General features: G+C 38.2%; 1 protein-coding gene across 7 annotated transcripts in view; it reads left to right on the top strand.

The window, feature by feature from the left end:
* The window catches only part of LOC106059813 (FRAS1-related extracellular matrix protein 1-like), a 158,407-nt gene that overhangs the window by 57,429 nt on the left and 87,298 nt on the right, over positions 1-13,680 (top strand). For 6 of the 7 annotated variants that reach the window (XM_013217518.2, XM_013217503.2, XM_013217510.2 and 3 more), the window contains exon 3: positions 10,758-11,263. In XM_013217518.2, coding sequence (XP_013072972.2) covers positions 11,027-11,263 — 237 coding nt within the window. In that variant the 5' untranslated portion in view covers positions 10,758-11,026. Of the gene's footprint in view, positions 1-6,966; positions 7,066-10,757; positions 11,264-13,680 lie in introns of those variants that run through there. The other variant, XM_056028962.1, reaches the window with a different exon arrangement.

The raw sequence follows: 13,680 nt of genomic DNA, 5'->3' as shown, positions 1-13,680 counted from the left end.
GATCAGGCTAGACAAATCAAACAGAGGGAAACACAAACGCTTCAATTGACTGGGATTGTCTCCGCTAGAGTTCTTCGCCCACCAAGACAATGGCCTTGATATTTAGAGATATATATAGAGAGATTTTTTTATTTCCTTTACCATTCTTCAAACAACGTAGAGCTTGACAGCACTGTGTCGTTACTAAACAAGATCCTAATCTTTAGCATCAACGTCAAAAAACGTTTTTTCTAGACGGTTCCGAGACACGAAGAGTCACGAAAACAAATATGGAAAACTACAGACCTTTGCCAACAAATGCCTACGTCAGAAATTGGGAATTTGGTCGCCCCATTAAAATAATCTACAGACAACTTATTGGAAAGAACCAAGCAAAAAATGAAAAAAAGCGAAAGTGGAGCTCGATAAGAGACATTCTGCGAAAACCAACTACCGATGTTGAAAGGCAGGCACTTGATTAGAATCCGCAGGGAAAGAGGAAAGTGGGCAGACCCACACAAACCTTGTATAGGACGGTCTAAGACTAAGACTGCTTTATTGATCCTTATGGAAATTTGTTGTGATTACAAAGACTCTTTTCTCATATAAAGACAACACAACAGAAACATACACATAAATATAACAGACACAACATAGAAAGTTCATTCAGCGACTACACACAGGCATCTTGGTCCTGATCATGTTTCCTGATCAACGAGTGGCGTTGATATAGTCTGACCGAGTGAAGTACGAACGAGTTTTTGTACCGCTCTGTTCTTGTCTTGATTGACAGCAGTCGCCCACTTCACGACGACCTGACATAGTTCTGATGGAGCGGGTGGCCGTTGTCTTCCAAGATTTTTTCGATTTTCCTTAGATACTTTTGTTCAAAAAGTTCCTTTAAATGTGGTAATGTTCTGAGTGCAGTTTTTATGCCCTTTTTATGATGTTTTCTAGACGTCGCAACATGTTAGATGAAGCGTTGCCTTGCAAACAAGTTATTCCGTAAGTTAACAGACTTTGTATAGTCGCGCCGTAAAAATTATTTAGGATCTTCTTATTTAGTTTTAAGCTATTGAGTCATCAGCGAAGCAGAGATATAGCAGATGAAGAAAGCTTCTCAGAGCCGAGTTCGGTGAAGATGATTGGTTGCGGCCCGATGCTTCCCTCGGGGGGTTTACAGGAATTAGTAAGTAACTAGAAGATCTCTTAGCGTGATGCCATACTTGTGATGATATAGTGGATGTTCGTAAAACAATATCATGATAGAACTCATGAATGCAGGCTCTATATCAAGTACAAGTTCTTTCAACAGGTTTAATGCACACTGTCTATACACATGTCTGCATTAGTAGGAACATAATTCTACATCGCTTTTGAAGTTTCTTCATGGATGTTTAATGGGAGGTGATCTCTCTTCAAGAACCTGGAAAGGTGTTCCTCTTTTTAATGACTCTTTAAGTGTATCTTAATTTGTATATATCCTAGTGGTATAAGAGAGAGAGAGAGAGAGAATATAGGCTTAATCATCGTACACGTATTTTACACACACACACAAAATTGAAACGTTATAAGAGGCTCATTAATAAGTTAATAAGTTCTAGAATAGAACTTAAAACACCTTTTAATTTCTTTTATTTTATATTCTAGCAAAATATGTAGGTCGCGCTGGGACTGCGTACCACGTGAAATGCTGTACTCCTCTGTAATCTTCGGACTTGAAGAAAAGTCAGATTATTATTATATTCTTCAATGAACTTTATACTAAATTAGGAAATTTTAGTCTGATATTATTTCATTCCATCGAAAACATATTACACCATGTTTCAATTACACACCACTTCCAACATAGGCGTATATATTTTGTTACTTACTAAAAGACTATTTAAGATACATTTTAATAATGTGTCTTTAGCTACTTCAGTACAACACTTCCACATTGACATCTGGCAGCTAACTAAACTCTACTAAACTCGACTAAACTCTACTAAACTCTACTAAACTCGACTAAACTCGACTAAAATGCTTCTCTTATCTCCAGCCGTTAATGGGTACAACACAGTTCCAACGGGGCGGAAACATTTCTCTCTGAAAGTGACCCCACCTGTCACTGACCAGTCTGTAATCTGCCAGGCTCCACGCTTAATTGCCACCTGGGATCAAAATGTATCCGCAATCTCCCCGACACCTGCAGAGACAATGAGCGTCCAGTGGTCTCCGTTTGGCCAAGGGGCTATTATTATACGCCTCTCTGAACAAAATTTAAGAAAAAAAAAGATGAGGAAACAGAAAGGTGGAGCGGTATGGAGGCACTGACTTGATAGACTTCCTACAATCAGATAAGAGACTAATATAACAAGAATGAATGAAAACTGAACAAACACGGACTTTTTAACAGCTCACAAACTCTCACTTAGAATACTCACTACTTACTGTGAGTGAACTTTGGCGTCCTGTATAGTAAAAATAAGTCTACTTATTGTTTTTTTTTTATTTCTGTAATGAGTTCATCTCCAGCAGTAGAAAAGATGTCTTGCAGCACAAATGCATCAATTCAATTAATGGCATTTTTCAGGGTTTCTGATGGCACGGAATTTGATGGATCCCACACCATTGCTCACCTGGACCTTTGTGGCTCTAAGTTTTGTACTAAATCAAGCTATTAACCTTATCGCACACCTAGACTTAGCTGTTACACACACACACATACACACATATATATGTTTGTGTGTGTGTGTGTGTGCATGTCCACCATCATATAATAGCATCATTAGCTTTTTTTCTTTGTGTTGTCAAGTCCAACCATTGGGGGAAAAAAAAAGGGGGGGGGTCTAGGTACTATTTCTAATATTTTGATGTTAAATGTTTGTTTTGTTATTAACATATATTCTTACATTTTCCTTTTTAATGTTTTTTCCCCCTGATATGAATATCTTAGATTGTAGAAATAATTCATACAAATGCTCCTTCTCTAATGCCATTAGAGAATGGAATGAGTTGCCTGAATCAGCCAGGAAAACCAACGACATAGCAAAAGTTGAAGTCATTGATTAACGTGCATGACTAGATTGACACATGAAATGCGTAAAACGTAATTATCTTATTTTTTGATGTAACGTCTGTAACATATAAGACAAGAAGATAATTTGTTTTATGTCCTGGTTTATTTCTTTAACATGTGGACAATAATGTTTGACAGCACCCTGAAGTATATGTATGTGATTAGGTCTATCCGGAGACAGACCTTTTCGTTCTTCTGGGGGAGATTAATAATAATAGTGCATTGTCTTCAGATCATGAGATTAAGGACGAGTGCAGTAGTGTATGTGGTTGCACAGGTCCAGTAGTGACCCACTGGAGGAGATTAGTGTCTCTCCCCGTACCCCCAATTGAAAACCCCATTCTGTATTCCCCCAGTGCAGGGCTAGTGAGTCTTGGTAATTAAAAAGAGATGACAATAAAAATGTCTGGCGCATAATGTACAAGAGCCCTTCAACAGTCGCCGTCGTAGAGATGTCAGGAATATTTGAATGATCTACCTGAGCAAGCGATACTGACTCCAGTACTTGAAGCCTGGCCTCGTTCTCGGGCTACTGCAATAGGAAAGAAACTACATGACCCTTTCAGTGTAAAGTGGTGGAGAGAGAAGGGGGAGAGAGAAGGTGGGGGAAAGAGAAAGTGAGAGAAAGAAAGTAAAAATACGCCATTGAGCTTTGGTGTTGGGAGGAAAGAGGGTGTTTAGTGAGTTTGTCATGTCATCATTCTTGTAGTGTGACATAGCGTAGGTTAAAGCATGGTATGATTTGTAGAGTCTAGATTAAACCTTACCCCTTTGTAGTATACTTTGATGAAGTTTTCTCCGGTTTTTAAATATTTGATTACCGGTGAGACAACATCGATGTTTACTGGCATACGTCATTTTGAATTTTAAATGCGTCACTATGTTTCTTTGACTCCATCTCAAACCAAACTGCTTCTTATGTTACATAGACACTGGTAAAAGTCTGTTGAAAATATAGAGAATGTAGACTTTCAGGATCAGAAGACTTTTTGTGGCTACAAGCTGCCAGTATGTTGTCACCACATCTCTCTATATAGTGTGGTGTAGACTCTGATCTAGGTTTTTTCTCTGATCTAGGTTTTCTCAATGGTTATCATTTAGGCCTAGCGTTACTTTGTGTTATCACTGTCCTTTCTTGATAAGATGCAGGGAGACAAGAGAGCAACATCAGAGTGTGTCCCAGTAGGAGAGACACTTCTATATTTGTACATCTTATCTTATCTTATATAATACAGACGTTACTTCAAAAAAGATGATTATGTCCTACGCGTCATGCATTTAGTCATGCAAATTAACCAATGACTTAAATTCTGCCAAGTCACTGGTTTTCCTGGCTAGCTCAGGCAACCCATTCCATGCTCTAATAGCACTAGGGAAGAAGGAGTATTTGTACAAATTTGTCCTAGGATATGGGACGAGATATGTGCCTTTATCTTTGTGTCTTTCAGAGTATTTCATTAAATTTTTTTTTTGTATTTGAAGATTATGGTTCAGTGTTTTATGTATAATTGCTACTTTACCTTTGAGTCTTCTGTCCTGAAGGCTTTCTAAATTTAGTGATTTTACTAAGGGTGTTACTCTAGTCAAATGTGAATGTTCATTTGTTATGAATCTCACTGCTCTATTTTGTGTCTGTTCCAATTTCTTAATGTTTTCTTGAGTTGGGGGGTCCCAAACGGAGGATGCATATTCTACTATTGGCCTAACCAACATTAAATAACATTTTAGTTTTATGTTCTTATTTGATTTATAGAAATTTCTTTTAATAAACCCTAATGCTTTGTTTGATTTTGTTATAGTTTCATCAATATGTGGATTCCATGATAGTTTTTCATTTATTATAACACCTAGGTATTTTGCGTTTTTAGTCTGCGTTATTGGTTTGCCATGAATAAGATAAGTGGAATTAATTTGTTTTAGTTTTTTTGTTACTCTTAACAACTCACATTTTTCTGGGTGGAAAGACATGCTCCAATTTGATTTCCATTTCTGTAATTCCTCTAATTCTCTTTGTAAAATATCTGAGTCTTGTGTTGTTTTTATTGTTTTATATATTATAGTATAATTTGACAGCACCCTTAACTAGACGTATCATTTTGAAGTATATATTTAGATATAGATGTTGGTTGGTAAACAAACAGGCAGATAGATAGATAGATAGATAGTTTTAAACAGAATAACAGGCAGACATTAACTAATAACAACAGACACACACAAATGCTGCCATGTATGGAGTAATTTACCCGAAACACCGTCTCAGTAATTGGGTAATATTCCTGGAGCTTTTAATTTTCTGACAATGATCGTGTGCTACATTTTATTTAAGTTTATCCAATTCTAAACATAAAAAAAATCATTATCATACAAGAAAAAGTTTTTAATAACCATTGGCAGCTCCTCAATGTCCACTTGGGCGGGGCGTAACTATTCAATGATCAAGAAAGTAGTTCTCTTTATCTATTTCTGATCAATAACATGTCATATGTATTGCTGGCATTGATAGCAGGATTTTGAACATTGTTAATGATTATAGAAATAATTTTACAAGTGTATGTGTATAGTTTGATACGTTTGCAGATGTAGTGTGTGATACTCGACATAACGCTTAGCTTGCGATACTGATTGCGTCCTTTGAAAATTGCTTGGCTTTAGAACTTTAGCCATTCTGATAATGAGTTTCGGTAGGCCAATAAGTAAATCATAACACTGCGAGAGCTGAAAATGTACATTATCTGAAAAAAAAAAAAGATTTAATGCGCCTAGGTTTGTTATGAAGACAATATGTGAAATATACTTGTTTTTTATTTCTTGTAGCACAATCTCTCTCTCTCTCTCTCTCCATACTATTTCAGGTCTTTAAGTAATGACTTGACATAAAACTTGCATAAGATTGATATCTGTTACAAAGTAGAAGAGTAGACTTCCCACTTTTCCCCCTAGTTCGTTTCACAGATCACGGCCAAGCCCGTGGTGAACTGGAGATAATCTCAACGCGCGCTCCCTCCTGATTAGATCCCCTTAGAATGTAATGTGATTTCCCTAAGTCCTAATGGATGTTGCCATATTGAAAATACATCTCTTTACCAGTCCTATAACCCAGTAGTTCTCAAATTTAGAATTCCGTATCTTCAGCTCAATTCCCCAAGTTCTTGATAACACATGCTCTGAAATGTTTGTAATAATTTTGAAAAGGTAAAATCCAGAGTCAAAAGTAAACCATATAGTCCCCTAATCCCACATTATGCATATTAATTACCATTTTAACGGGATACATGGCAATCTGCCTAAGATAGTACAGTCTTCGTAGGATATGAGAACTATGGCTCTGAGCCGGACGAAAGCTAATTACCAAAAGTTAGCTAAGAAATACGGAGGTAAGTAGAGGACGGAGGAAGAGGCGAGTCTCGCAGAAATACCTTCGTTATCTGGTAGAGTTCCTCCAGCCCAAGGGAAGAGTTACACCGAGCGTGATACGAGGGCACCATGTATTAATCAAAAGCATATTAGCCGGTGCTAACCTATTTCACAGTGAACAAGAACGCTTCGAGGGTTGCCAAATTTGCAAGGTGCTTAAGTTTTTATTTAAACACAAAAGTCGAATTTCATCTGGTGTAGTGAAGGTTGGTCTTCAAACGTGAGCGATTCTCTGGTGTAGTGAAGGTTGGTCTTCAAACGTGAGCGATTCTCTGGTGTAGTGAAGGTTGGTCTTCAAACGTGAGCGATTCTCTGGTGTAGTGAAGGTTGGTCTTCAAACGTGAGCGATTCTCTGGTGTAGTGAAGGTTGGTCTTCAAACGTGAGCGATTCTCTGGTGTAGTGAAGTTTGGTCTTCAAACGTGAGCGATTCTCTGGTGTAGCGAAGGTTGGTCTTCAAACGTGAGCGATTCTCTGGTGTAGCGAAGGTTGGTCTTCAAACGTGAGCGATTCTCTGGTGTAGCGAAGGTTGGTCTTCAAACGTGAGCGATTCTCTGGTGTAGCGAAGGTTGGTCTTCAAACGTGAGCGATTCGGCTGAGAAAACGGAAGTCGGTATGTGGTAATAATTGTGTGGTGTGTGTGGTGGTGTGTGTGGTGTGTGTGTGTGGTGTGTGTGGTGGTGTGTGTGCCTTATTGTGAGGACTTCGTTTAAACACGGACGTAAATTTTTGGAGCTTTTTGAGCTGACGTGTTAAAAAAAAAACAGGCGTAGGTTAGTACAAGTAGCTAATTTTGTGTCTATTTAGAAAACAATATTTATCGATACGAGATTAAAGACATATACTTTTAAAAATTGATTTAGAAATGTTCTCACATTAGAATTTAGATCAATGATATTGTCGACAGGTTAGATTTGATATTCTATTGATGATTATAAAATAAAAATTATTTACTAATTAGAAAATATATTTAAAAAATTATGATTCATTTTATGTTGATTGAATTGGTGACAGCTGAGTAGTAAAGCGCCTGGCTTCCGAACCGACGGGTCATGGGTTCAATTCTTGGAGAAGACTGGGATTTTAAATTTCAGAAATTTTAGGCTGTCCATGAGTCCATCCAACTCTAATGTGTACCTGATATTAGTTGTGCTGGTTGTTGTGATGGCATCATGACACATTCGTTAACCGTGGGCCACAGAAACGGATTATCTTTTCACCATCTGCCCCATAGGTCGCCATATTGCTGCATGACATGTTTGTTGGATGACATTTTCAGAATGCATCGGATGCTGCACGCCCTTGTGATTGTTGGAGTCATGGGCGGAGAAGGAAAATGCAAGGTGGTACATGGTGAAGACGCCTCGAATTTTGTGTTCTGTCGGGAAAAAAATGTGTTTGCTGTAATGAAAGCTATTAGCTGTAGGAGCTCATTATTTCCAACGGTAAACAATCGCTGCGGGTAACAGCTTTATCCCACAGGTAGATATGTTTATCGGAAAGGTAACTCCTTTATCTGCAGCTAGCGAGCGCCGTGTCAGCGCTTTCAATATTTGCGTGGAAAGAAAGAATTCTCTTGTTTATCATTGGCTCTAGCATGTCGGAGACGACCAAAATGTTTGACTCAATTAGCGAGTTGCGTTGTGTTGATGGTGGACTCTGTTTGTTGATACCAGTTGCTTTATTGTTGCCTTTCTTGCACGCCATTGTCTATTTTGTAGTCTCTAAGGGGAGATAAACGAATCATGTTATGCTATACCGTTAATCTGGTGTGTGGTGCTTATCATATGTACGCTAAGAATTTCCATATATATATATATATATTTTTTTTTGCACACATCATGATCTAAGCTAGGACTATTTCTGTTGCAGTGTAAGAATTACACTCTTAAACATAGGCACTAGTGATAGCATGCACAACCACAGGAAGTAGAAATTATTGCTGATCTATAGGACATGTTCGATTTTAAAGGACAAGGGTCCATTTCCAAATTACACTATCGAAATAATGTCAATGTTTTTGATTCCAAGAGTAAGGATGAGCGCATTGTTTCACATGACTACTCAAACCCAGTTGCAAACTGCCTACATATGCACATATGATGCAGACAGTTGTCTGCCTGGGGATCTATTGAAGTTATTTTTACGTTTTCTGCATATCTCTTTGACAAGCTTTTCTTTGGGTTTCAAGTGTATGTCACGTCGCTAGAGATCACCAGGTGTTTCTTTCACAGGCTGTCTGCTGCCAGCTTCCTTCCTCTGAACCAGTGAGGGCTAGATGGCGCCTGTCATCTGTTACAATGTCCCCCTTTAAAAAAGAATAAAGTTCCCTTTTGGACCATTCGGTCTCTAGGGCAGCTGGTTAACTAGGGTGTCATGTGGTTAACTAAGGTGTCATGTGGTTAACTAGGGTGTCATGTGGTTGACTAAGGTGTCATGTGGCCAGCATAACGAACAAACAAATTGGCTTTCCCCAATCCATTAGAGCTGGCTGGACTCAGTGGTGCCCTAATGATCCCGAAATTGAAAATCCCATTCTTCACCACTATTCGAACCCGTTATAAAATGTATTCATAATATATGTCTACAATATTTAGCGTCAAAACATCCGGCGCCAAAATGGTGGTGCCTACTTCGAATTTTGAACTGTATGAAAGAAGCTTAAAGATCAAACTTGCACGTAAAAATAAACACTTATGGTAAAATATTTGAGCTATGAAATATTTTCACATCAATTAACAGCACTTTTTTAGCGGCCACCGAAAGTGGAAAAGACGAAATTAGTTTTGCGTCCGTCCGTCCGTCCCGTTTATAAAAGATATTGAAAATCCGACATCTTGATATTTTAGACCTTTCAAATTTCTGATGGAACGGCTACTTTTTTCTTTTCCGAAAGCGAAATTTTTAAAATTGTTTGCTCATTTCTCTGTCGCTCTCTCTCTCTCTCTGTCTCTCTTTCTCTTGTTCCCTATTCTCTATCTTATTTTAAGTGTCTATATTTTGACGTCATAAGAATATTTTTTCCCCTCTGATAAAAAAAAATCTGTGTCCTTCCTTATCTATTCCACAACCCTCCAGGACGAGACCTACGAGCGCCTGTGTCTGGAGGGTGTGAAATATTGGATCCTTCCCTTGCACATCCCCTGAACGTCCACTTCCCCCCTCCCCTATCAGTTTGCGATGTTCACTCAGTGTACATCTCAGTCCATCACAGGATCACGTGATAGGCGAGTCAGTTCAGACGCACAGAAGAGTCTTTAATTGGGGAATCATTAATTGCGAGCGTCAAACTATTTATCTTTCTTTTTTTTTTTTCTTTCCATCTCTTGCCCACTTTAAATATTTTTTCTTTTTCGTTTTTTTTTTCTGTTGCCCCCCCCTTCCATCATTCTCTCTCAGTCTCTCTCTTCTCTCTCTCTTCTCTCTCTCTCCTCTCTCTCTCCTCTCTCTCTTCTCTCTCTCTCTCTCTCTCTCTTCTCTCTCACTTGCTCTCTCTCGTATAATGCCATTATGATAAATGCTGAAAAATACACATTTACCATTCTTCGTCCCCTTTCTAATAATTTCATTAGTCACATTGAATGTACAAAGCGCCCTCTACTTTTCATTGACTATGGAACGGTATTAACCTTGACACGACTATTTCTACCTTTTATTTAACTGTAGGGAATTCTGTGTAAATCTAAGAGTGTGTGTGTTCGTGTGTCTGAATTTGTTTCAGAGTATGTGTTTGCTTTCTTGTGTAACATTGGCCCACGAGCTCACTCCTAAGGTGTTCCTATGAATATTTTGACATCCTGCCACATTTCATACAGTTTAATAAAGAAAGCATACATTGGAGGAAGTCAGTCAACTAGCACAAGAACTGAGATAGACTTGTGGGGCTGAGAGAGACAGAGAGAGAGACAGAGAGAGGAGGGAACATGTTAATAACAAATAATGAGGGAGACAAAGAGAAAAGAGCACAAAAGATGACAGCACTCTAACAGGAAAGTACTTGGTAGCAATAGGCATTACACGCTGATAGACTAGAGCACTTTATTGCATCACTCAGATTTAAAAGTGTAGGGAATTCACACACAAAAAAGGGAAGCCCTGAATCCAGTTATTGATGATGCCTATGAAATTCGACCAATTTGAAGGAAACATTTTCTGTCGTATTTCTGTCATTCTTGTACTCAATTGGAATACGTGCCGACACGTGTACAACTCATAATCTTTTGTAACTATGGGAATACTAGGAAATATTTGAAAATATTTGTAAAGAAATCTAATAATACTTTTTTTGTTGTTTTTATTCTGCAGGTTTGAATCGTCAACAGGAGCACGAAATCGATGTACTAGAACATTCCTACAGTTTGCAAAGATTGGAATTAAGTTTTGCTATTGAAGTCAGCGCAAAGATTAGCTGTGCCAAAGTCTTTTGGGAACAATGGAGTCGCCATTTCTATGGGAGGCTCCTTAGGGAATTTCCCGAGTACCTAACCAAGCGCCAACCGTGGATTAGAAGGGATGAGAACGGAAATTTCCGAAATCTCGTTATTTTCGGCTTGATCCACATCCGGTTTGTCACCATGGCACCGGTATCGACAGCGTTGCTTGTCTTGACAATGGTTTTACTGCTGATGCCGCGCGACTGCCCAGCGCAGCTCGTGGTCAGGCAAAAGGACATCTCTGTGGATATAGGGCGGTCTACCTTCCTTGGGCGCGAGGACTTGGTGGTTTCCAGCGTTAGAAGAGGGGAGAGCTGCAGGATAGAGGTTGTGACCAATGACCCAATCACACAGAGAGTAGGACGAATACATCCGCCGGTAAGTTAAAGAATATTCAAACTAATCTTGATTTTATGCGTTAGAGCAGAGATTCTAGACGTGCTAGGTGATAATATCATAAAGAACAGAAGAAAAAAAAAAGAACTATCTGATACACAATAAGAATCTTCAAATCTTTAAGATTTCACAGTGTATCATTCCGCCTTACTTGGCCTATGAGTTGCATACTGCAAGAGCAGTAATTGTGTGTATATTTGCAATCTTGTCTTGTTAAACAGTGATATCAGTCTAGAGACTGTAACCTTCCCAAGGAAGTTCATTATCATTAATTTTCCAGTTCGCCAGGGCCGGCTTTAGACATAAGCAAACTACTCCGCCTCCTAGGGCTTCCAGTTGGTTGGGGTCTCGCACAAGACTCATTTTATTTTAGGAAATGCGAAACATTGATGAAATCTCAGCTATTGCATAACTCTATGGCTTTATGTCTACTAGACTCGTGTAAGTCTCGACTATGATCCGTGTATCCAAGGTCTATTAAAAAATGTTAGATCAGCTTGTTAGACCACATGTGTTAGAAGACCATTGCTTCTTCCTTTTGGTGAAATGTCGAAACGTTATCTCAAGTCTGGTGATCATGAATCGTCCATGAAGCACATTTGTCCAATCGGCGTTATATGAATTTAACTTATTGGTTGATTTAGATGTAGATACAGGAAGGTTTTCAATTCATTTCTTTTTATCGGTATTATTTTTTTTTATTTCATTTAGGGGCAACACTATTTACTTTGCATAGGGCCTCCAATAACATAAGGCCGGCCCTGATTTCACTGTCCCCCCATTTCTATAGAGCATAAAGTCAAAATAATCTTCATTTATGTATAATCAATTGCCTTAATTAATTTTTACTTTAGATATTAGATTCTTACATTTTTTGTCCGTTTGGAACACTTCAACTCAAGAAGGCATCAAGAAGCAGACGTCAATAGAGCCTTCAGTTTTATAACAAATAAATATTCACATTGGACCCAATACCATTAGTAGAATTATCAAATTTAGAGAAAACCAAAGACTTAGTAGAGTTTAAGTTTCTAATAAACATGCACAATGAAATTGACAAACCAAAACGAATTCCTGTAATTGATCAGAAAATATATGAAGATTTTCATGAGTGTATTGCTTCATGCTCATACTAGTGATTAAGTTCTTTGGGTATTAAACTTATATCATTTTTTTGTCGGGGGGAGGGGTAAAAATGTGTGTTCTGCCGCCAGCAGTAATTAGTATTACCTTTAAATGTCATTGAAGGTTAGAATAGTCTTTAACAAAATGCTTTGAGGAGAAAAGAGAAACACTCTCTCTAAAGACACTTTCACGTAATGGTTCATGAAGCCAGTGCTTAGAAATGTCAGTATTTTTAGTGACAGTATTCAATTCAAATTAGCACTAGTGCTAACATTATTTGACTCCCCACACGAAGCTTCAACACACTCTTACTTCAAAGAATACATCTCAGCATTCTTCAAATTTTTAACCAGAAAGAACATTTTTTTGTTGTTTTGTTTTCGTCAGACTGGGAGGGGAGGGGAAAGGAGGAGATAGAAGATGATAAAAAAGAATCTAGTTTTGGGTTTCCTATATGTCAGACATAACCCCAGGGCGCCTGCAACGGAAGCAGAGGGAAGTGGGGGGAGAGTCGCCCATGTCCACGGGCGGTCTTTGGTGAAGACCTAACTGGAGAGATATGACAGGTCGAGAGAGAAGGAAGATTAGCCATGGGTTATGTACAAGTTCATTAGAAGTGATAACATCAATGCAAGACACGTTAGATAAAGGGTCTTAACGTGAACACAGCAGTGCCAGCTCTACACATGGGCTTCCAGGCAACGTTGGACCCACACGCTGAAAATAAAACTTTAGGTCTGTCTTTGTGTTTGTTTCTTTCCCTTAATCTACACACAAGAATTGTGAACTTTGTTTTTTAGTTTGTATAGAGATGTTGCACAATAAATGTGTAAATAGTTTGTCTTAAGCAATGTCGTTCCTACAATACAAGTCAAAGGCCTTAACTTCCTTTTTTAGTTAACTTGTGAAAAAGTAGAGATATACCAAAATTGCATTGCTGGTACATACTTCAGGGCAAGGAAAGATATTTAACATATTTAATATAAGAAAATAATAAAACATACTAGATTGGTTATTAGTACATTTAAAAAGGTCTTGTGTGGTCCACAAAATGGTGTGTAAAGGAAAGGATGAATTCTGAAAGGTCGAGTTTTTCTTTTTCTAATAGATTTATGCGACGTGTTATAGAGACTTTGACATGGTGTTATAGAGACTTTGACATGGTGTTATAGAGACTTTGACATGGTGTTATAGAGACTTTGACATGGTGTTATAGAGACTTTGACATGGTGTTATAGAGACTTTGACATGGTGTTATAGAGACTTTGTCATGG

The sequence above is a fragment of the Biomphalaria glabrata genome, chromosome 5, assembly GCF_947242115.1.
Source record: "Biomphalaria glabrata chromosome 5, xgBioGlab47.1, whole genome shotgun sequence".
Taxonomy (NCBI): domain Eukaryota; kingdom Metazoa; phylum Mollusca; class Gastropoda; family Planorbidae; genus Biomphalaria; species Biomphalaria glabrata.
Note: the sequence above shows the minus strand (reverse complement) of the source record. Positions and strands in the feature narration are given on the sequence as shown.